The 25,437-nt window shown below is 45.8% G+C and overlaps 1 protein-coding gene across 1 annotated transcript in view; it reads right to left on the bottom strand.

Moving 5' to 3' along the window:
* Positions 1 to 25,095, bottom strand: part of Spin1 (spindlin 1) — a 50,498-nt gene extending 25,403 nt beyond the window's left edge. The window contains exons 1-2 of the mRNA XM_032885261.1: positions 24,970 to 25,095; positions 2,184 to 2,388 (exon numbers count right to left, since the gene is read on the bottom strand). Coding sequence (XP_032741152.1) covers positions 2,184 to 2,235 — 52 coding nt within the window. The 5' untranslated portion in view covers positions 2,236 to 2,388; positions 24,970 to 25,095. The remainder of the gene's footprint in view (positions 1 to 2,183; positions 2,389 to 24,969) is intronic.
* Between the last annotated feature and the right edge of the window lie 342 nt (positions 25,096 to 25,437).

Here is a 25,437-nt window from a genome sequence, read left to right as displayed (position 1 = left end):
AACCATCCCTGAAGTGTCCTCAAACACCACTGACAAGGTTCAGAGAAAGGAATCATTCAAGGCACGCTAGAACTGTAGATACCGTACCAGGTGTGCCCTCCCTCTCTCCCATCCCATAATATCCTAATCCTCACAACCCAGCCCTGCACGCATGATTCTACTGTGGGCACCTCAAATGCCAGGTCACTGTCTCTGTCCCTCAAAGCAAAGCCCTTCACGATGCTCGACAGATCATGTCCTGTGCTGACTTTCTTACTAAGAACCTAGTTTACTGAGTAACCAGCAGTAAGTAAGCACTACGCCAAAATCACCTAATCCTCGGTCTGAACGTACAGCTGCCCGCAGTCAGATGACTGACAACAATGGTGCAGTCCAGGGACTGAGGACACACAGGCCATGCAAAGAGGCCAAAGCTCCGAGAAATAAACCGTAACCAAGACAACCTCCAGCTTCTAGCCCAACTCGTATAGAGTTTAAGATGTTTTTAAGATGTTCCTGCTCATCCCGTCCTTATCACAAGGAAAACACCAAAAATCTCCACCATGCTTCTTAGATATCAGAGAATGGAAAGTCACAGGACCGGCACTGTTCTAGGTTAGGGAGGACAGGATGACAACCTGGATAGTCAGACCCTGCACAGGAAGCTGTGCAGGAAGCCCTTCGACTGGTACTGCTGGAGTTAAGAGAGCCCAGTCGGCCAGCAGGACTGAGCACACACTTCAGTTTTCTCTGTAAAGGCTGACTAAGTTGTCCTGTGCCCTAAGGCTGGGTGGCTGAGACTGGCACACGCCACTCACACCCTAACGTACAGGTTTACCAAGAGGTTGAGCTAATCACAGAACCAGAGAATGAGGTAATGGAAAGAGTGAGCAACACACAAAAGCAGGGCCGAGGAGGAGACGAAATCATTTAGAACAAAGAAAGAAACCAGGCATAGCTGTACAGCTACAATCCCAGAAGTGAGGAGCAGGAGGCCTGCGTGAGGTATGTCTGAGGCTCCCCATGGTGTTATACAAAAGCTGGACTTCTTTAAATTGGAAATACTCTGCATGCAGGCTGTGGGGCTGATGGGCAAGAGAACAAGGACCTGGGCCAGCTTGGGCAACAAGTTCTAATCACTAACCACCTCACTTAAACCCTGTCATAGACTTTTTCAGTTTTCAAATGCCACAAAAAGGACTCAAGAGCATTCTTTGTCAGCATAGCATGTGGAACATGCCTGTGATCTCAAGGCAGGAGGATGAACATGTGCAAGATCCTGGGGTGGGAAAGAAAAGAAAAGAGGGGGAAGTGGAGGGGGAGGGCAGGGGAGGGCAGGGGAGGGGAGGGAAGGGAAGGGAAGGGGAAAAGGAAAGGAAGGCAGGCTAGCTGGCACATCTGCTAATTTTATAAAACATCCCATATGATCATTTTTTGTTTGTGGAAAGAGGGTTTGAAAAACCTACACTTTTAAACCAGGTGGTGGTGGGCAAACCTGCCTGTAACAATCCCAGACCTGGAGAGGCAGAGTTCAAGCCCACCCTGGTTTACAGAGTGAGTTGTAGGACAGCCAGGGAGAGAAATACTATCTCAAAAACCTACCCCTTATTCCTGTTGCTTTTAGTCATGTGCCACAAAGATCAGAGTGGATTCTTGTTGCAGGGGAGGTATACACGCTTGGCTTTTATTTTGTTTGAGACAAGACTTCATCATGTAGCCCAGGCTGGCCTGGAACTTGCTATGTAATGGAGGATGGCCTAGAATTCCTGGTCCTCCTGACTCCACACTTCAGAGCGCTGGAATTACAGGCTCCTGAGGCCTCGTTCATTTCAGATCCAAAGCAGCAAAGCTGCTTTAAATAAGTGAACAAAAACTGAGTAAAAAAAAAACCTCCCTCTACCCTAAAGGATCCAGTCTCCTAAGTCTCACCGAATCCAACAAGCGAACGTGAACACCTCACGTTCTCGTAAAAAGAAAGCCTTGATTTCACTCCATTCTGCTACTTCAAATTCCTTTATCACTTACTAGGTTGTATAGAAAACAATAGTGGTATTAAGGGTTCCCTTACTCAAGAGATCGGAGCTCTTCTTTCACATGCAGCAAGCTATAAAACATGGAGAAGGGCACACCCTGCCCAGGCGCTATGTGAAACCCCTGCTCTAAAGGGTACAGCGCGCTGACACACACAGCACTCAAGTGCTTACCTGCATCAGCTCTGGACCGCTGGCCAGGTGTCTTCCCGAATGGGGTCTTCATTCATCTGCATCTATGTGAGCAGCAGAGCTGCTGGACTAGGGTGAAAATCCAATGTTCTCAGCTGAGGCTGCCCACAGGTCAGTGTTCTTGTTAATCCACCATCCAGGTGTCGCCTTTACAAGTTCAGCAAAAACACATGGAATCCCAAGCACTCTGTAAAATGAGCATCGAGACAGCAAAATGCCTAGTGAGCCTCTAGACATAACAGGAAATGTAAGCATAATTCTCAACTGAAGGCACCGATCCCTGGAGCAATGACAGCTCCCAGGTCAGAGCCAGTGTGGGGAAGAGGCTGTGCAGAGCCCAGAGAGCACTCACTGTCCTGTTATGGCCTAAATAAGAGTTCCTTGCTGCTGGGCACCAGGATTTAATGGGGCTCCCTTTCTCAGGGAGAGATGATGGTGGTGCAGGTCCCTCAGGGAGGTAAGATGAATCTGGCAGACCAGAGCTTGGGAAAAAGACAACATAACTTCATTTTTCCCTCTCTGCTCCCAACCTCTCATAAAGATCCATTAAACCCAAGAGAACTCCTAAAAAAAGTTCTTACACACGCAGATACTAAATTGTTTCAGAAACGCAGTACTATTTACATCAAATTCAGTTCCAGGGAGTGAAACATTTCCACACATACATTTCCCAATCAGACATTTTTTTCCAACTGCTGCAGGGTGGGTCCTGGTGCTGCTGCTCCTGTGTTAGGTCTTGTATGTTACTTACAACGGCTAAATGAACAATTTCAGAGCTCTGTGCACCACTCCATGGTTTTACCGTCTTTCCCTATTCAGTCTCTTGCTGAGATTACAGGGAGGGTCCATCAGAACCCACATGGTGCTCCTCCCTGTGCTCAGTTTCCCCCAGTCTTCCGGTCCCTGGCCCAGCTCCCCTTCTGCTGTGCTTAGATAAAGCACTAACTATGAAGGGAAAACATGCAAGCTCTTATGTAGTGTTCAACTCTCTCGTAATATGAGCAGCATTCAGCACTGCTAGCCACAACCCAGCACACTGGCTTGACCACTGCACTATAAAGGACTTCCCACCACACCTAACTGACAGCCACCCAGGGCCCCTTGCTACTCTAAAACTGAGACCCTGTCCTGAACCCTCCAGGCTCAGTCCTGTCATTGGTTCAGCCAATTGCAACTCTCCTCTACATGAATTTCCCCACTAGAGCATCCACAGCATATAATAAACACAATACAGTGTATCACATTGAAAGCCAATTCCTGGGGCTGAAAAGATGGCAGAAGAGCCAGGCTTAGCTCCCAGAACCAACTCGAGGACAATGCAGAAGCCACAATTCCAGGGGATCTGACTCTCTTCTGACCTCGGGACCAGGTAGACAGATGGCACACACAGGAAGGTAAAGCATTCTCTACATATAAAATAAAAGCAAATCTTTTTTGTTTGATAGGGCCTTACTGCACAACCAGCCCTTGCTGTCCTAAACTCAGAAACATACCAGCCTCTGCCTCGCAAGGGATGGAATTAAAGATGTGTACCACTATACATGGCTAAAAGTACACCTTAAATTTGCTTTAAAAAACAAATAAATAATAATAAAGTAGCCATAATTCCACTTCTCTTTTCTGCATTTATAAAACTAATGCAAAAAATTAAGAAAAACTTTAACTTGTATAAATATTAATGCACTGAAGTTTCAGTCACGAATATTCTGAAGAGTGTGTGTCCTTCTCCTTAGGTTTCAACTATCATGGCAACATTTTCTGTTGCTATTTGAAGCTGAATTTAACAAACCTTTAAGAGAAACTAAGGACTTGCAAACATGAGTCTCCTGTGTTCTGTTGTCATGTGTACATACATCGGAGCATGTGGAACAGGGGTGCAGAAATCTGAGGGCAGCCAAGGTGTCCATCAATCTTCACCCTGCCCTGTCTGGGTCCCCCCCACCCCCAGCTGTGCCTGACCCGATGAGCTGCCAGGGATTCTCCTGTCCCTGTCTTTCCACTGCTGGCATTAGTACTTTTACCACGGAGCCATCTCCCCAGCTCTACAAGGGAACTCTTGGAGCAAAATAATGTGCAGTAAAGTTCCTAGAAAAAAGCCCACCTACTGCTGACTAATTAGAACTTCATGATTGTGGAGTGAGCCAAACAGTTCCTTTACAGAGCACTCACTGTCCACCTCAGTGTGTGACCTAGCATCCTCATGACCATCGGGAATGAACAAAATGTCTTCATATAGTATCTGGACTTATAACACATTACCCATTTTTGCTGTAGCTTGCCTACCTGATATTTCCACCAATATACTTGAAAATGCCTTGCCTTATGACTTTTTTTTGTTCCCAAACCATAAAAAGTCCATGAAACTGCTTCACATTGATGGCATTCAGAGCTGCTGGGCCCTGTCACGTCTCAATAGATGCCACAGGGTGCTTTGAAAAGTCAGATAAAGAGCAGCATTCTGAAAATAGAATTGCTCTTTTGACTGAACTAATTTAATTCATTCAGTTTTCTAGAGACACAGATCATCTTCAAGTTATTTTATTATGTGGCTGGTTTAGTAAGGAAAGAATTAAACAAATGTAGTGGTTTCTAGGATAGCAGATGTTATACCTATTTCCTCTCCTACCCCAGTGCTATAAGAAAGTCACCAAGTGGACCTTACTGGCAAGTTGCTAAAAAGGATCAGGGGACTGGAGAGATGGATCATTGATCAAGAGCATGACCTGCTCTTCCTGGGTTAAATTCACAGGACCCACATCACATAGAGCTCACAGTTGCCTGTAACTCCAGTTCCAAGGTCTATCTGACATGCTCTTACTGCTTCTCCATCTATGGTGAAAATACATAGAGGAAAGCAAAACCACCATACATATATTTAGGAAAAAAAAAAAAAACAGGTAAAAAAGGGGGAACAGACAATGGAAAGGTTCTTAGGTTACCTACTAAATCTCTCTCCTCTTATGCATGCAACTAGGGCCCTCGCTCTGGTGAGAACACACTCAGGAAGCCATGGTAAGTACTCACAGCTGACCCTTGACTCTACAAGCTGGGGTCATGTTTTGACTTGAAACTCAAAACATGTACAAGGGCACAGTGAATGGGGAAAATTAACATTCATCAACACTTAAGATTCCCACAGTACTACAGAGTTGGTCCATCTTTGTTGACTGAAGCTAATTACCCAGGCTGGTTACTGATCTTTAATATCTCTCTCAGGAGGTTAATTTTCAAACAAGATTATCCTTCAGTAATGATCCCAAAGACCATTTGTAAAATGTTGAGGTGACTTATAAAAATGCACTGTATGAAGTGGGCACAGAATGGCAAAAATGACTGGCTGTGTTTTCCCTGGGCTCTTTCCTGCCTTCCACACAACATGCTGCAGAAACCACGCCTGCATCACCCTGGAAACACAGAAGAGATCAGCAGAATACAATAACCTGATGAAGGTCACGGAACTTGCTGGAATAAATGCTCTACTGTAAACACACACACAAGCAGGCGTGGTAGAGCACTCCTGTGACCCAGCACTGAAGGTGTGGACTGAGGCACGACAAAGAGCCCTCAAGGCAAACCTGAGCTACAGTGACACTGTGGGTGGGGTGGACACACACACACACACAAATCAGTGACATACACTGTACCATGGAAGTTAAGAAATGAGTATTTCAATTTTTTGGACATCAAGCATGATGGTTTGGGCCACCTGTAATCTGAGTGCTCAAGAGGGTAAGGCAGGAAGGTTACCTCAGGCCAACCTGAGTCTAAAGCCAGCTGCTATCACCAACACTGTTTTGTAAGAAATTTGGTTAATTGCTAACACCAGATCCTCATGTGAATAATGTGTGCACAACACCAAATGCCAATGGTAACTTCCAGGGCGAGAAGTTTAGAACTTTCAACCTGTAGCCCAAACTTCCAGAGAGGAAAAAGGGGCTGCAGACTCAGTCAGCAATGGCCAACAGTGTACCCAATCCTGCCGAGGTAATGAGGATTCATGAAAACTCAACCATCGTTTCAGAGAGTTCCCATGTCAATGAGAAGAGAGGTAGGTATCCCAGGGGGTCTGTGGAGTAAACCAAAAAGATAGCAAATACACACCTTTCCCGAGGCAAGCTGTTCTAACAAATGGTACAGCCTATGGGCTAGAAAGAAAGATGACCACCCAGACGCACAGCAGGGCTGGATGAAGTGTTGGGGTGTCTCCAGGGTCTGATGCCACAACTCCCATGTAGACAGTGTTGTCAGAACTAAGTAAAACTGTAAAACCAACCAACAGTCAGTGCCCACAGAGAACGTGTAGGTTTGAAGGAAAAGCCCCGACTCGGTGACAGAGAAAAGTAGCACATGGTGGGAAGAACAGACATTATCAAGCGCATTTACATGAGAAGGGGCCTCTGTGCTCCGACAAGAAGTCAGAGTCATTTTCTTAGGCATGGCAGTCATTTACAAAGAATACCAAGTCTGTCTTAAAAGGGCCATGACACCTGCCATCGAAGGCAACTTTGGAAATCTGTGATGATGGAGGTAAGCCTACACAGCCAACAGAACCTTGATGAGGAGAGAACCTATCCACTCGGACACACGGATGGTAATTTCAACCCTTCCCTGTACAGAGCGCCGAGCCAGTCAAGGATACAGACCCTACCTTAAAAACAAAACCAACACAGACACTAGTAGGGAAACACCTGCTATTAGTGCTGTGCAAAGATGCAAAACCCTGATAACCTAATGACCTCACAGTGATGGTGTCAGTGTCAGTGTCAGCTCTGGTCAGTTACTTCTTGAAGTGGACGACAGTTAACTGTCAAAGTGCTGGGAACACACCCTAAAAAGAAGACCTTTTCTTTTCCAGACAGAATTTCTGGGCAGTCCTGGATGTCCTGGGCTCTGTAGACCAGGCTAACCAAGTCAGAGGTCACTCACTGCCTCTGCCTCCCGAGTGCTGGGAGTTAAGGTGCGCATCACTACGCCCAGACTTAAATAGGACATCTTTATGACGCCCTCTGCAGCTCAAGGAAATGCTGTAGAGACAAGGGGAGGAAAGTGCAAGCTGGGAGAAGGGGCACACTACAGAACACTTTTAGTATAACAAGGGTGTTTCACTCTTGAATTTTAGCAGCTGTCTGCCTAAAATCTCCACAAGACTGGGCCAGTCAGTTATGCCATGATGGGGAAGAGCTCATGAGGCCTTTAGACTTAAGGAATCTGAGCATCTATAGGCACTTAATGTTGGAGAGGGGGTGTTCTTCAGTGACGTAGCCATTGATAAGTTAGCCGTCCATACTCCTTTGGCTAACCTAACCCTAAGCAAACTCAGCAAGTTATAAAATAAATAAGTAAACAAATGACATGAAAAGTCGATAAGGCTGGAAATCAGTCTGGAGGTTCCTCAGAAAATTGGACACTGCACTACCTGAGGACCTAGCTATACCTCTCTTGAGCATATACCCAAAAGATGCTCCAACATACATCAAAGACACATGCTCCACTATGATCATAGCAGCCTTATTTATAATAGCCAGAAGCTGGAAAGATCCCAGATTCCCTTCAACAGAGGAATGGATACAGAAAATGTGGTACATCTACACAATGGAATATTACTCAGCTATCAAAAACAATGACTTTATGAAATTCATAGGCAAATGGATGGAACTGGAAAATATCATCCTGAGTGAGGTAACCCAATCACAGAAAAACACACATGGTATGCACTCATTGATAAGTGGATATTAGCCCAAATGCTCGAATTACCCTAGATGCACAGAATACATGAAACTCTAGGATGACCAAAATGCGGATGCTTCACTCCTTCTTTAAAAGGATACCCTTGGGAGAGAACAGGGAGGCAAAGTTTAGGACAGAGGCAGAAGGAACACCCATTCAGAGCCTGCCCCACATGTGGCCCATACATATACAGCCACCAAACTAAAGAAGTGCAGACTGACAGGAACCTGATGTAGATCTCTCCTGAGAGACACAGCCAGAATATGGCAAATACATAGGTGAATGCCAGCAGCAAACCACTGAACTGAGAACGGGACCCCCGTTGAAGGAATCAGAGAAAGGACTGGAAGAGCTTGAAGGGGCTCGAGACCCCTTATGAACAACAATGCCAAGCAACTAGAGCTTCCAGGGACTAAGCCACTACCCAAAGACTATACATGGACTGACCCTGGGCTCCAACCTCATAGGTAGCAATGAATAGCCTAGTAAGAGCACCAGTGGAAGGGGAAGCCCTTGGTCCTGCCAAGACTGAACCCCCAGTGAACGTGATTGTTGGGGGGAGGGCGGTAATGGGGGGAGAATGGGGGGGGGGAACCCATATAGAAGAGGAGGAGGAGGGGATGGGGGATGTTAGCCTGGAAACCCGGAATAGGAATAACAATTGAAATGTAAATAAGAAATACCCAATTTAATAAAGATGGAGAAAAAGAAAGAAAGAAAGAAAAGTTGACAAGGAGCTGGCTGGGAAAAGGGAGGAGCAGGAGCAGGAGGGAGAAGAGGTAATGGAGAGGAACTTGATCAATACCTACCTCACTCAGGTGTAAAAGTGTCAGAATGAAGCCCCACTGTGTGTAATTCATTCCGTCAAGAGGCCAGCAAGATGCCTCAGTGAAAAAGCCTGTTGTCCCTTACGAGCTGAAGAGGAAAGTCAGGGGGAGGCTGAGGTCAGCACTGGCTTCTGCAGCACAGATGCTGTGTTTAAAGGATGGAATTTACTGGAAGATTTTCTTGAGAAAGGGTCTCACGTAGTCCAGGATGCATTGGAACCTCTGATCCTCCTGCCTCCTGTGCTGTGTATCACCACATCTGGTTTTATAGTGAGAAAGAAAGGAGGAGGCCAGGGCCTCATGCATGCTATGTATGCACTCTGGCGAGTGAGCTCCATCTCCACGCCATCGTTCCTAGTACAGTATTTCTTTTTAAATGAAGCCTGCGAAGTGGCTCAGTGGGTGAAGGCATGAGCTGCACAAGCCTGACCAGCTGACCTGGATCCCCAGAACCAACATAAGGATGGAAGGAGAGAACCAACTCCACACTTCTCTGACCTCCAAGTGTACACTGTGACACGTGCCCACACAGAAGCTGGAGGGAGCCATCCACAGACAGACATTTACCTGCTCATTGCAGTTTCCTCAACATTCTCAAAACCTCCCACCATAAAAGGACAATCACTCTGAGACAAAGTCACCTAAATCCAGGCACCAGGTGGGGGAGAGCCCACATTGAAGAACAGAAGTCAAGAGCAAAAGGTGTCAACTGGGCAATGGCTTTAGATTCTTTATTTCTGAGAAATGCAATTCAGAACCTTCTTGGGGGTAAAATAAGTCTCACTAGAAATCCCAAGTAACACTGTTCATACACTACCTAAGCCTAAATGAAGGCCTCTGGACATCAAAGTTAATGTGAAGATGAAGGATGAATCCCCTGCGATAGATCATTTGTATGTGAGAAGCCCTAGGTTTCATCCACAGCACCACCAAAAAATAAAAATTATAAAAGGGACTCAATTACTTCAAGTTGCTGAACACCTTGGCTGTCATAAACTTTTAAGAAGTATCTAAGTTCTTCAAAGGTCAAAACACTCTTTTAACAATTTAAGCAAAACCATCCATCCCTCTGACTAAACCCACAGATACCAACTTTTTTTTTAAAGCATTTTTTTTTAAGATTTATTCATTTATTATATATAAGTACACTGTGGCTGTCTTCAGACACACCAGAAGAGGGCATCAGATCCCATTACAGATGGTTGTGAGCCACCATGTGGTTGCTGGGAATTGAACTCAGGACCTCTGGAAGAGCAATCAGGTGCTCTTAACCGCTGAGCCATCTCTCTAGCCCCAGATACCAACTTTTAACAAGGACCACAAATCCAGATGGTGGAAACCAATACTCTCATTTTTTAACCTTCCTTCTGAAATACAGCACCCCTGCCCCAGGAAGACACAATACACTGCACCTGACTCTCAAGAGAAGCCACAGATCTTACCAACCTTCTCTGCACATATTGTAGACCTCAAACAGGTAAGCTCCACCAATTGTGGCAGCCACTGACCTGCTACTCCAGCAAAGACTAGCCCTGTGCCTTTGGCGCTCAAGCATCAATGACCACAGTGCAGCTCAGGGTGGAGTCCTCAGCTACCCTGGAGAAGCAGAATCATGGATGGCACACCAAAGCTCGCAGCCTTTATGCAGATCCTCAAAAAGTTCTCTATATCCCAAAACTTCCAAGGTCGAGACTGTCTCAGAGTCAAGCTGAGCTCTCAGCTAATTAACACTATAAATACTGGGAAAGGGACTAGCCACACAGAAAGGGCAATCAAGGGATCGGAGACTGCAGCTTTGAGCCCCAGACAGCAGCCAGACATCTAAGGAAAGGAGATGCCAATTACTCAACCAATCAAGATGACACATGAACCATCAGTAGTCTGTGACACACATGCTCATGTGAGCTCTACTGACTGACAGCACTCCGTATGCTGGTGTACGGCTGTGCCAGGGGTCATCTGACCTGACTGCACAGGAGGATGCCCTCACAGCCTCACTCTGAGGACCTCCTCTGGCTGGTCCTTCGCATCCTTTTCTGACACAAAGTTGTAATCACAAAAGACTGTACTCTCTGTGCCTACTTAGTGAATTATCAAACCACACTGACACGAGGAGCAGAGAAGCTGAGGTTTTTCAGGGCTTCCTCAACTTTGCAAGAGAAATTTTACATAACTCTGCAGATAAAAACATGATAAATACACAAATCACATTTATTGAAGAGTCACAGTGAAATTTACTTCAGAACAATTATTTGGTAGACTCTAATCTTATTGAAAAATGAAAACAAATTTTCTCACTAATAAAAATGCACTTTATTTTTACACAAAGAATTAAACCTTAGCTGAAATGTTTGAGACTGCAAGATGAAGAATGTCACCATGTTTTCACAGTTGGCAGGTATTTCTGATTCTATGATCATCACTGCTAAGAATGCACCATCACAGAAAAGAACAGTACAAAGAATTGGGTTTTCAGAAATGTTCAAAGTTCTGTCCTAATTCTAAATCAAAGTTTGCTCAATGATTCACTTATAAAACCATTCAAACAGCAACTTTAAGAGTCAAACACTAATACAATATAATCCAAAGCTACACTGATTTGATACTTACAAGCTAGGAAATAATAGGAAAATTATGTGTGTGTTTTCTGAGGATCAGAAATTTTTGTATACACAGTGAAAACACTATGACTACAGCAGCTCTAAGCTGAGCACAGGCAGTGTTTGTGGACACTGGGGGAACGGCTCAACCCCAAGAGTAAAGGTACAGAACAAGTCCACACATGGGGAAGTCATCACAGACAACACAGGCAAGTACTGTCCAATGCCTCAGATTCATTCACTGTTTCTCCCCGAGTATTTTTGGTCACAACACACTCAGAAACCTTCTGATGTTATTAACCTACCCACCCCCACCCCCACCCCCATGTTCAGTTCTATGTCTCGATATAAGGAGTCATACTCTAGAACAGATGCTTCACAACTAAGGGAAGTGTCTACTAGCTACTTTTCTCACATCTGGATGGGGTGGGGGAGGGAGGCAGCAGTCAGTTTAGAGGAAGGAAAGACTACATAGCCTTTACTTCACTCTCTAACAATAAAATGAATTCTTAAAAGTACCACCTGTGATGGCTTGGATATGCTCAGCCCAGGGCCCTGTTGGAGTAGGTGTGTCACTGTGGGCGAGGGCTTTAAGACCCTCATCCTAGCCTGGAAGCCAGTATTCTGCTAGCAGCCTTCAGATGAAGATGTAGAACTCTCAGCTCCTCCTGCACCATGCCTGCCTGGATACTGCCATGTTCCTGCCTTGATGATGATGGACTGGATCTCTAAACCTGTAAGCCAGCCCCAATGAAATGTTGTCCTTTTAAGATTTACCTTGCTCATGGTGTCTGTTCACAGAAGTTAAAACTCTAAGACAGACGCTGGTACCAGGAGCAGAGTATTGCTGCGAAGGCCTGACCATGCTTTTGTTTGGAAGAATGCAGATTTTGGGACTCTGGATTTGGAAAGCAGTGGAATGCTTTAAATGGGACTTAATGGGCTATCCTAGTAGGAATATGGAAGACTTTGTTACTGAGTGTGATTTGAATTGTGCCCAAGAGGTTTCAGTGGAGAATTTCAATATGTGGCCTAGAAAGTGGTTTTGTTGTATTTTGGTGAATATGACTACTTTTTGCTCTTGTCTGAAGAGTCTGCCTGAAGATATAGTGAAGAGATTCAGATTAATTGCACTGACAAAGGAAATCTCAGAAACACCCTTCATAGACTGTGTTCTCTGGTTAAGTCTCATGAAGAGCATTTTAAACAAGCAGACTGAGAAAGGAAAAATATAAAATATATGGTTCAAGTATTAAAGGGACACCAGGAAGGGAGATGGAACTGAATCCTGTGTTCAAGGATATTAAATTAAATTAAGGGAATAGTGACCTTGGGACAAGGTACCACCCAGCTACATTTAAGTCCAAGCATGATAGTACAAGCTTTTTAATCCCAGGAGGCAAGCAGATCTCTGAGGTCAAGACCAGCCTAGAACATAGCAAGTTCTAGGTGGAAAAAAACTTAAATCCAGGCTTGGTGGACCACACCTAGAGTTTGGGAGACGGGCATGCAGATCTCGGAGTTCAAAGTCAGTCTACAGAGCAAGTTCCAGGACAGCCAACTTAGGCTGTAAAGGAGTTGGAAAGCAAAAAGCTCGTGATAATGTAATAGAACAACAAGGGGCCCATGTTCCAGCCCCAGCAAGCAGCAGAACTTGGCAGCTTTAGAGTCCAGACTAGCAGGGATAACTGGGACAATTGATTGCTTCGGTTATCCGAAGTCAAGAAATCAGTGGTGATTTAGAAGAGACCAGCATAACTGAGATGAAATCTCCTGGGAAGTGTTTTCTGAGAGTACAAAGAAGCTATGTTCCAGAGATAGCCAAGGTTGTACCTCATGCTGGGGCTGTATTGGGAATGTGTAAGAGTCACCCAGGTGGTACTGAGCAGCTGAGGGTTGGCTGTGAGAAGCCATGGAAGGCCATTGGTGAAGGTACAACCTCGGCTGCAATTGATGGCCCAGGATTGAATGGTTCATGCAAAGGAGTTGAGGCTTGGCAAAGAGAACCTATAACAGGCTATTGGTGAAGCTAGTTGCAGCAAAAGACCCCCGTGTGAGATGCCAGTATCATAGGATGGTCACCAACAACAGTGTGTGGATCACCCTGAGCTTAGAGTGCTACAGAGGGCAGAGCTGCAGAAGTGATGCCAGTCCTTTGGAGGAGCCCAGAAGATCATGTGTGGATCCAGACACTGAAACTAGAAGCTGTAACAATTGACGTTACCTTGGAGACCCCAAGATTTTCCAGATGCCAGAGCTGTGGATCATCTGCTGAGGAAAGCTGTTAACAGGGAGTGGAACTAGCCCAGGAGAAAGAAGAATGTTGCAGTCAACAAAGATGTAAAAGGAGTTGAAGATTTGAGGATTGCTTTGACATCAGACATGGAGATGCAGAGTTTGGAGTTTGCCCAACTGGCTTCTTGTCCTCCTTTGCAGATTTCAGTTAAGTGATTGGATGAATCTCAGAAGAGACCTTGACCTTTGGACTTTTAACACTGTTGAGACTGCTATAGATTATGGGGACTTCTGAAGTTGGATTAAATGTATTTTGCATTATGCTATGTTTAGGTATGGCCCCCATAGACTCATGTGTTTGAACAAGCCTATGGGGGCCAGGGAGAAAAATGTGATGGTTTGTGTATGCTCAGCCCTGGGCGTGGCACTATTAAAAAGTGTGGCCTTGTTAGAGTGGGTGTGGGCTTTAAGACCCTCATCCTAGCTGCCTAGAAGCCAGTATTCTGCTTGCAGTTTCAGACAGATGTAGAGCTCTCAGCTCCTCCTGCACCATGCCTGCCTGGATACTGCCATGCTCCCGCTTTGATGATACTGGACTCTGAACCTGTAAGCCAGCCCCAGTGAAATGTTGTCCTTATACAACTTGCTTTGGTCATGGTGTCTGTTCACAGCAGTAAAACCCTACCTAAAAACTTAAACCTTAGATTTGGTTTGAGAAAATGATGTTGAAAGGGTGGCAGCAGTTTGAAAGCAGAAGCAGGAGGATCAGGGGGTCAAGGTCAGCCTGGTCTACACCACACCAAGCATCAAAGTCTAGAAGGAATAAGAAACTGATCCTCACTGATGTTCCCCAGTAGGGACAGAGTGGACAGCTGCACACTAAAGAGTCTGAAGATCTCCATTCACTTGGAGTTTATAGACTGATTTCTGCATACAGCTACTGGTCAAAATATTTCAGGTATAACTAATTAATTTCATCACTGCTACAGTGAAGAATTTTTTCAGAAGAAAGCCAGATAAATCCAAAATGAAGTAATACTGAATCAATATTATAGACAGAGAGAAAGTGAGAGTTCCCACTAAGGAAAAACAAGATGCCTTTCAGGAAGAACGTGGATGGCCACAATGGGGCACTGGGGAGAGCAGACTTCCAGTGTGTCTGGCACCTTACTTGGCCCTGGTCAATACGGCAAGGTCCCTTCTCCCATAAGTGACCGGTCTGGACTGAGAGGCATGCAGACAGTCACTGCTGAGCACAGGAATAGACAGCGCTTTTACATCGGTCTCACCTTTTCTACTCTGCCCTGAAATTGTGCTCAAATTCCCATACCCCTCAGATAAAGGGGGTCCCTCCCTGTACTAGTCCACCAAATTCTACTTGAAATGTCACAACAATGCCTTTCCCACAAAGAGCCCTGGGACTTCACCAGCCACCACTGGAGTTTTAATTCTACTTTTCATATCTCCTAGCCTCTCTTCCTCTTGTTACTGGTAATTCCCCAAATGCCATTTGAACAGTTTTCCTAACTTAGTCTCAAAGTAACCAGGAACCACACTAGTCACTTGACACAGTATACAGCACAGAGAATGTAAAGTATAACGTAGGCCTGTAATTCTAGCATTTTGGAAGCTGAGGTAGGAGACTGCTACTTTCAGGCTAACCTGGACTACACAGCAAGGCCCACACACCAGTCTGAGCTACACAGCAAGAATCTGTCAAAGAAATAAATGCTATCATCAGTGTATTAGCTCTACACCTGAGATGTACAAAATCTTGGGCTTGGGTTATCTGTGAAGCGCCTTGTGTAATATACAAACCTATATGCAACTGTTGTGGGTCTATGTTCTGACCATAATTACTCCACACTTAAAATCTCATCCCACATAGTCTCACTTTTGTTTGCACAGTGGCAAGACTGTACACTTTTCTGGTAAGTCACTTCATTACATGTCTAGAAGATTGGTGGGGCAGGTTGTGAGAAAAATGCCAGAGGAGGGAGCAGAGGTAGGTGGGTCTCTGTGGGTTGGACCAGAAAGGCCACTCCCACTGGCACAGCTCCCAAGGTGTCTGGCTCAGTTGACTCTGAGCACACACTGGACCTGACTTGGGTTTCCAGTGCTGTCACATCAATGCCCTCCCCACTGTTGTGCAGCTCGTTAGGGTTAGACTCACTATCGCAGTACTTGCAGAGCGGCTGGGGAAGACCCCTCAGGAGATCCAAAATGGGGCCAGTAACATTTTCTCCCAGAGGGCTGGGCACAGGACTCAGGAGATATCCTTCCCTTCCAAGAACCAGAAACCACTAAACAGCTCACCAGTTTGGAATTTCTTGGTGGAGGAGCTGCAGAAGTAAATCAAGCTCTGGTAAAGTAACCCAAATATAAACTCATTGATTCACAAAATCCTTTGTCTGGTCTGCTGGTGCCCTTTCTTGGCTGGGATGAATACCTGTCAGGAAAAGCTGATTAACATCCATCAGCACTCTGGTTGCACTATGGCTGTCAGCCACTGACAGGACACCTGGTTTAAGCCTGAGCCCCTCCCTCACTAAGGTGTGTAGTGCATTAACTCTGCAGGAGCTGAACTGCACTCCCAGATCTCCTTCCCAGTGGCTGGCTCGGCCAGGAGGTGGCGCTGCACAGGTACAGGGCTGTGCAGAGCAGCATCAAGGCTGAGCAGGCTGCCCTCTAGCTTCTCTGTAGGTGAAGGTTGGTGACTGACTTGGAGGCCCTTAGAGTCAATCACCAACATGGGAAAGAAGAATAAAAGCTGTGAGTGCTTACTTAACCATCACCATAAGGTGGGTGAGTACCTGCAGAGCGGACCACAAACTTTAAACTCACAGCCTTGAGTTCCTTCCATTCAAATCAAAACCTAGAGAGTGAACGAAGTATTAGGAAAGTAATTAAGGGCAAAACGAAAACAATCTCCGCTTTTATAGAGCTCAATTTTTTTGAGAAAACTACTCAATTTTATCAAGCAAAACGACACTCCCTTACTTTGAGAAGGACTAGGAGTATGAACTTCAGTGAGGCCAAGACCTGCAGAAACCTGTTTGAGACTGTAGCACGTACCCGACGCATTAGCATCTCCAGTCCAATTCACACCCAACAAAGTAAGTGATCAAAAACAACCAAAGGAAGATAAGGAATTGTAAAGAGAAAATCAACAAATACAAGATGCCTGCACTTCCCTAGGGAGGCTTCAACCACCACTGCAAACGCAGGCTGAAAGCAAGCTGAGTAGCAGCATGAAACCCCGCCCCTTCCGCCCACCCACCTATGCAGTGCACCCAGGAATCACCTGGGGCACAGGGGCTCCCAGATCCACACCACTGCAGAACCTGCAGGCTCATGCTCAAATCTCAGTTTACACAGGAAGAGTACAAATACAGTACTACTGTCAGTTTGGATATGCCAAAGAGAGTCATAGCATACCTTTAGGGAAAAAACCGTGGAAATTCTAGACTTAAAGGGAAGAACAAAACAGAAAAAAAAAGTTTGCCAAAGTCGTCAGGCTCTATGGTAAGGGTGAGCCCAGGCCTGCAGAGATGCCTCAGTACCTAAGAGCCTGCGCTGCTCTTACAGGGCCCGAATTCAGTTCCCAGCACCTCCATAAGGTAGCTCACAACTTCTGATGGCTTCAGGGGATGTGATGCCCTCTTCTGGCTTCCACCAGGAACCACAGACACATGACATACAATACACTATTGCACAAGCACATTTATTTGGAAATGAAAATAAAAATAAATACTAAAAGAAACTTCATTATTTTAAATGTTTTAATTTAATTTTTTTAAAAAAAAAAACACTAGACTCATGCTAATTTTGCTACTGAACCTCAAACTTCAAAAGTTAAGGAAAAGTGAAGAGGCACTGTGCCTGGACGGAAGGCAAGAAAACCAGCATTTCCTCCTGATAACAACTCACGGTTCCACAGAGCTCGGAAGCAGTGTGAAGACTCCACCACGACGCCCTAGAATTGGACATCAAGCAACCCATGGCACAAAAGGAGGAAATTAAAATACAGGTGTTTCTATTTTCAAAAATCATACAGCAAGAAGGAAGAGAAACATCACTGGGGAGTCAGGACAAATGACGGGCCAACAGAGATGTCACTATGACTCCTGAAAACTGTTCGGATTTCTGAATTATATTAATGTTTGCTCACAGGGATATGTGCCATGGGCAGAAAGAAAAAAAAAAGCAAACAAAAACATAGTAAGAAAATTAAAGCAGATAACATGCAGTGGCTGGGTCTGCAATCCCAGAACATGAGCTGAGCCAAGAGGTTTTAAGACCCTGTCTCAAAATACCAAACTTTAAAAGCATTATATTGACCCGTAAAAACTAAGAAAGGATTTAATGCAAATAAACCAAACTTACACCACAACTGAACATTTTTTCAAGGGAGCTTTTGTGTGTGTGTGTGTGTGTGTGTGTGTGTGTTCTCATGACATTACACATGTGGAGGTTGATTTTTCCTTCTACTGTGAAATATAAGGATGGTGCTCAAGTTTGCCTGAACAAGTGCGTTTACACTACTACCAAGTCAGCTAACATTTTTAGATGGCTTTCTGGTTCAGAATATCAACAATACAACAGATGTAGGTACGTTTCTAAAGACAGAAAGAACTGTTGGTCAAACAGATCCTAGAGCTGCTCTACTAATTATTTTCAAACGACTACCTATGCAATGTGGGGGAATGCAATTGCATTGATGTTGCTAAGACTACACATTTCAAGATCAAAGGAAAAACAGATGAATTCAATGTAAAACCTTCGAGTACTTATCTTGATTGCACACAGCATCAAAATGTATGTCCATCCCAAGTCAGTGCAATGGAAGTGGGACAGTAGCAGTAGCAAGGACATAACAGAGCTGACAGGCCCTAAACTCCACTCCCAACCACAGGAGCTAAAACAACATAAGCATTTGGCAGAAAACTAAAACTTGAAGCCCAGACATTTCACAATAGGAAGCAAACCCCCCATGTCTAACATTAACACAGCATGTCAAGTTAAGGCCCACTATGCTCTCAAGTTGGAACAAGCTGAGGAAAAGGAGTGAGTGCATGATAAAAACTCTAGATACAAATAAATAAATAAACATCAGGCGTCTACAATGATCCAGGTGAAAGGGAAGTAACCCCGAGTCCCCCAAGACAAAAAGACTGTACTGCATAGTATCACCACTTCGTTTCTGCTGCTGTGATAAAACACCCTGACAAAAGCAACCAAGGTGGGCTGGGGATTTAGCTCAGTGGTAGAGCGCTTGCCTAGCAAGCACAAGGCCCTGGGTTCGGTCCCCAGCGCCGGGAAAAAAAAAGCAACCTAAGGGAGAAAGGTTTATTCTGGCTCAGAGCTCAAGAGAACACTTGCAAATCAAGGTAGCAGGAGGTTGAAGCTGCCGGTCACAGGGCACCATGACCTACAATCAGGAAACAGAGAAGAATGCATCTGTTCCCTTCCTTCAGTTCTCCAGTCCAAGATCTCAGTCAGGGACCCATGCCGGCCTCAGTGGGTGGTTCTCCTCACAGCAAGTAACTTCATTAAGATAATCTTGCATAAAGCTCAGGGCCTTTCCATCATGGTGACAAGTCCCAGGAACCAACACAAGTAGGAAAAAGAATATTCTTTCCCTATCACCTGTGTCAGGATACAACTCAAGTTAGCTGTAGCAAAGTCAGTCAGTCTACAGTAAGACGGACAAACCCAGCATAAAACCTAAAGCCTGGATTTTACAATGAAGTGACTGCAGGCAAAAAACCTACAGACGTGGGAGTGTAAACCTGGAATCCCAACACTGCACACTCGGGACGTTGAGACAGGAGGAACACAAGTTTGAGTCCAGCCTGGACTACAAGAGATCCTGACTTAAAAGGGGGGAGGGGGGATGGATGCCTGGAGAGATGGCTCAGTGGTTAAGAGCACTGGCTGCTCTTCCAGAGGTCCTGAGTTCAATACCCAGCAACCACAATTATAATGGGGTCTGATGCCCTCTTCTGGCATGCAGGTGTACGTGCAGATAGAGAAATACATAAAATGAATAAATCATTTTTTAAGATTTATTATATATAAGTACACTGTAGCTATCTTCAGACAGATGACCAGAAGAGGACATCAGATCTCCTTACAGATGATTGTGAGCCACCATGTGATTGCTGGAATTTGAACTCAAGACCCCTGGAAGAGCAGTCAGTGCTCTTAACTACTGAGCTGTCTCTTCCCCCACCCACCACACCCATGGTTTTTGAATAAATAAATCTTTTTTTAAAAAAAGTATTTTGTTTAAATTACTAGTCTCAAGTCTCAAGGCCTTGTTCTGCACAAAGCCTGATCCTCAGTACTTAGAAAAATAACAACCTTTGTTTTTCACTTACTCTGCCAAAATGTGACTAATGCCCACAATGAATAGATCTACTTCAATATGACATGAACATGCTGGTAAGTCCAGACCAGCTTCCCAGCCTCAGCTGGCTTCCATCACGTCTCTAAGAGGTCCACCCACCTTCCACGATGCTCTGGAACAGAAGTCTAGTCCTGGTCCTACGTTGATATAGTTTCCTGTCCTAAAAAATAAGCACCTGGAAACGTGGAGGCTTGTTCCTTTAGCCACAGCACTTGGAAGGCAGAGGCAAGCAGATCTCTGGGTTCAAGGCCAGCCCAAGGGCTGCACAGTTGCCAGTCCATGTTCTACTCCTGCTGGGGTGTGGGACACACAGCCAGGGAGGCAAAATGCAGGGAGCACTTGAATGCCTGCCTCTCCCTGTACCTCCACCATCTGGTGCTGGGCTTTAGGGTAGCATTGAGACACCACTCAGGGAGTCGGAGAACACAATCTAAGATGGGAAGGCCCAAGTTGAGGTTCCCTGACCACCGGCACCCAGTTGCTGCTGGGGTGCCCCAGAGAAGAGTCAGGAAATGAAGGATTGGGGATCCACAGGCTGCAAGGGCCCAAGGGCTAAGGACAACAACAAACTCCGGCCACTCCAGCTCAGCTCATCAGTGAAGGAAGGCGGTTGTCTGGAAGCATGGAGGAACCTTCTATGGGAGACTTAGGCTGTGCTCTTTAGGCGAAGGCCTTCTCCATTCTCCCCATGGCGGTCTTGATAGAAGAGACAGTCTGTGTTAGTCAGAGTTTCTATTCCTCCACAAAACATCAAGTTGGGGAGGAAAGGGTTTATTCAGCTTACACTTTCATATTGCAGTTCATCACCAAAGGAACTCACACAGGTCAGGAAGCAGGAGTTGATGCCGAGGCCATGGAGGGATGCTGCTTACTGACTTGCTTGCTCTGGCTTGCTCAGCTTGTTCTCTTATAGAACCCAAGACCACCAGCCCAGGGACGGCACCACCCACAGTGGGCTGGGTCCTCCCTGCCTTGATACTAGTTGAGAAAAGCCTTACCATTGGGTCTATGAAGTCATTTCCTCAACAGAGGTTCCTTTCTCTGTGATAACTTCAGTTAGTGTCAAGTTGACAAACAAAACCAGTCAGTACACAGTCTACGTTTATCCATAGCGTTAATTGACTGTTTATCATGAAAAATGGATGCATACCAACTTCTAAGGGGGAAACGGAAATTTTGCAGGGAGGAGTGTCCAGGAAGGGAAGCTTATTGGCTAAACCCTCAGGGCCTCAAGGTACCTTATTAGCATGGAGAAATCACTTTTGACCTACCAGGAGAAAGTGGTCTTGTGTTCTAGGCCAGGAATCCAGCAGGGAGCAGGGAGGCACCTACCATCTCAGACAGGCTCTACCTTACCAAGTTTCCTGGCATGGTGCACGGTCCACTGTCCCACACACAGTGAGACCTTGCCTCAAGTAATACCAACTACAACATTCTACTATAAATACCTACTACATTCATGTAAAATACAGTATTTAAAATCTAGTCCCAAATTTGTTGTCATACAAGTATCAGGCACATAAAACCACAGGTGTTAACACATTTCAGTGTCCACTGGAGTGACTGTGTGCCAAGAATGAAGTATAGTGAACTTTGGCCTACTTCTGATATGGTACTTAGGCCTCCTGGGAGTAAAGGTAACGTCTACTAACTTTTAGCTGGAATTCAAATCGTGAGTGGACGGATAACTTCCTCTCCCTGAAGGCTATTAGCTGTTACCAACATCAGCTCTGTTCCTACTGTTCCCACCCACCATTTGAACTTTTCTCTCCTACTGTACATCTTCTTCTCAGATATTCTTGGGCACATAAATCCCTTTGAGCATAACTATAGTTTCCTGCAAACTATTAGACTGCAAAGGCAAACTTCTTACAATGTACCTTAGTCCTGCAGGACTCACAGGAAGGGCAATACTATTTATTTTTAAGGGTTTATTTCTACCTTACACTCATGGATGCTTTGCCTGTATGTATATGTGCACCATGTGCAAGCAATGTCTATGGAGGCCAGAAGAGGGCAATGGAGTCCCTAGAACTGGAACCACAAACCTTTCTGAGCTGTCACGTGGGTGCAAGGAACCAGACAGGAGTCCTCTGCCAGAGCAGCGAGTGCTCCTAACAGCTGAGCAATCTCTCCAGCTTTGACTCAGGAATATTTTACAGTAGACACCCAGTAAAAACAACTTAAACTAGACTCAATATGAAGGCTCTTCCAAGCAAGCTGTTTACTTCATCTCACAGACAAAGCAGACACTAGTAACTGTGGCAGAGCTGGGAAGGAAGGGGAAGGGGTCAACCCTGACTTGTCCAGCTGTGTTTTTGGAACTACACTGAGGAACTCTACAAGGCAATGCAGCCTGGGAGGAAGGCTGCCGCTCAGAGGCGGAAGGCTTTAAAGCCTCCCCTCCAGGTGTATGCCCAGGACTGCACAGAGGTGAGTTCCACCCAGAGGGGAAAGCCATGTTTCTCACAACTCCAGGCTTCCAAACTGAATAAAGCAGATAGAAGGAAGAAAAAAAACGCAGCTTCTCATTTAGGAAGAGAGAAAGAATAGACTTTTAGGTGAAAATACTTGTTTTTCGATGTTCTCCATCAAACCGAGGTTCTGCTAATGGGCAGGTATCATTCCCAACCCCCAAACGCTCCACAGCAATGGGTCTGTGATGCATGCACCTTCATCCGCCTGCCTCCTCCATCCCTTAGCACTGGGATTGCAGGTATAAGCCATGTCTGGCTCCCTTCATGTTATTTCTAACACAGTAGAAAAAAAATGCTGCAAACAATTAACAATACAGTCAGTCCAGATGTAACTGTGTTGGCCAACCCAAAGATCAAACTCTACAAAAAAGTTTTCCCAGGAGACTAACTCTTACAAATGGTTTGAGGGTGAAATTTGGACCACCCACAAAACAAAGAAGCACACACAAATCGCATCAATCTCACATCACCGTTCTCTAATGGGAGGACTACTACCTGAGACACGACATAGGACAGTCAAATGAAAGTCCCGAGGCCATGGTCTTCAAGCCCAGTCTTGCACCAGACTCCCAGAGATCAAAACAGTCACTCCTATGGAAGCTACCCAAACTGAAACTAAGTTATCTGACCTTCAGAAAAACCAAAGACAACCTGATTTCCCCAGCAGGCCATTTCAATCCACAAAACAAATTCTCTCCCCTCTGTGAGTTGCTAACCCCATCCTGAAGTGATATGATGTGGAACTAGCTGTTTTTCTATTGACTTCTCCCAGTTTCCACTTTGCAAGGGAAGTAACTTTTAGTCCACCAATCCCTTTCACCCTTTGTTTTCAGCCCTCTTCTGCCCCATAAAAGGAAGTTCCAAGCCCACTAATAGCAGTATTTTTCAGAGTTCCCAAAATGAAAACTGAGACTTGTGATCCTAAGGAGAGAAGAGCAGGGCACCTCATCCTTCAAAACGACAGAGAATGGCAGGGCCTCAGGCTCAGGGCTTCTGGATCATACAGCTGTCTTGTTCTGGAGCTGGCAATTAAAGACACTACCTAAACAGCCAGCCCCGCCTCTATCCAGACTGGGGACATGTGGTGGGAGTTTATCAACAACATGAAAGGAATGCCTTCATTCCCTGAAACAGCCTACTCTATTGAAGGAATGTTTACATTGTAGTTACTTTGTGGTTCTGGGAGGCAAAACCTGAGTCCAGCATGTGAAGAGGAACTGCTCTACCACAACGTCTGACTTTTTTGAGACAAGCTGGCCTTGAACTTCCAAACCTCCCCAACAGTTGGAGTTACAGTTCTGTTACTAGGCCTGGTGAGGGCTGACCAAGGGCAAAGACTGGATGTGGAACCTCACACTATCCTATGTAAGAGGTTACATCAGAGCTTAGCTATCCCAGAAAGTCTTAGAAAATGTCCTTTGAACACTAAAAGTGGGCTTGACTAGAGAAATTCAACAGTGAAAAATCTATTTTTAAAAGATCTTAAGCATGGCTCAGCGGTTAACAGTACTCACTGGCTGTTCTTCCAAAGGACCCATGTTTGATTCCCAGCACTCACATTTGTCTGACTCCAGTCCCGGGAGTTCAGAGCCCTCTTCTGGACCCCTTGGGCACCAGGCACAGATGTGGTAACCAGGCAAATACGCAGACAAAACATCCATACACATACACTTCAAAAACCCTAAATGTATAAAAAGATGGCCCCTCACTGGCTTGTACTCCAGGCTGAAGGATACTGAGTTCTAAGAGTACAGGAGACTTCATACAAATTTAGACTAAAAGCCCTTTTGCTTGATTCATTTCTTAGACATTTCGGTAGGATTTTAAGCTAATTTCGTTTTACTTATTGGAAGAAACACTACGTTTTAATAAATATAGCAGGCAACGTTAATACACAATTGTGAAATCTGATCATGGACATCCTGTAAATCATGATCGCCTATTAAATGCTGAGATGGTGAAAAGGAAGGCTAAAGATACACCTCCTCTCTTCTATCTTTCCAAAATTTCACCACCTCAGAAGTGTGCTCAGGATGTGTAGGTAAGAAAGCGTCTAAGATCGGGTTTCATTTTCTCTCCCTAACAAAAGCTATGCAGAAGGCAATTACTCTCCATCAATCCTTTCAGGCTGCAGCTTCTTCCAGAAAATTCCAAGGAAAGTTAGTGAGGCATTCGCATTTCGATACGGATACCATCTTCCTCGCTAGTCACACTGAAATCCTTTACAACACTTAAACGTTTCTCTTGTATGGCTTTACGATGTACACGAGAAATAAACAAGCCTTTAAACCAGAAGACTACACACACACACACACACACACACACACACACACACACACACAGAAAAACCCCAATCCACAGATCATCGAAACCAAATCAATATAAAAACAATTGCGTAAACAAACTTTGAGATGCGCATGCAACGACGTGGATGACTGAAGCCATTTCTCAACCCGACACCCCCTCCTCCCGGAAAGGCCCAGAACGCACCATCCGTGCAGGAAGCCGCCAGGGACCGCGACCCCCGGCGCTACGCAGTATCCGCACCGCACATCTATCCGGCGCATTCAGGGAGGCAAACCCAAGGTCACACAGGCCCGCGCCCGAGCCCCCCAGGCAGGGCGTCACCGCGGTGACCCGCCGCGGGGGTCCCGCCACGCCCCTCCCCCGCCGGGTTACGCAATGCCCCCGCCCCCGCCCCCCGCCCGGCACGGAACAAAGCGCGCGGGAAGCGGCCGCCGGGCTGGGGCAGGGACCCCGCAAGCGCCATGTTGGCGGGGGCGGCGGGGACCGGGCGGGGGCAACGAACAAAGGAACTCGCGCACGCGCGGGCCCCAGCCCGCCGCGCCCCCCCCACCGAGCCCGGCCGGCGGGGGGGCGCTGGGGCGCCGCCCGCGACAATGCGCCCGGGGCCCCGCGGGCTGTGCTCACCTGGGTACGCGCGCCGCGAAGGCCCCT

This window comes from Rattus rattus, chromosome 14 (genome assembly GCF_011064425.1).
Source record: "Rattus rattus isolate New Zealand chromosome 14, Rrattus_CSIRO_v1, whole genome shotgun sequence".
Taxonomy (NCBI): domain Eukaryota; kingdom Metazoa; phylum Chordata; class Mammalia; order Rodentia; family Muridae; genus Rattus; species Rattus rattus.
This window is presented reverse-complemented; position numbering and strand designations above follow the sequence as displayed.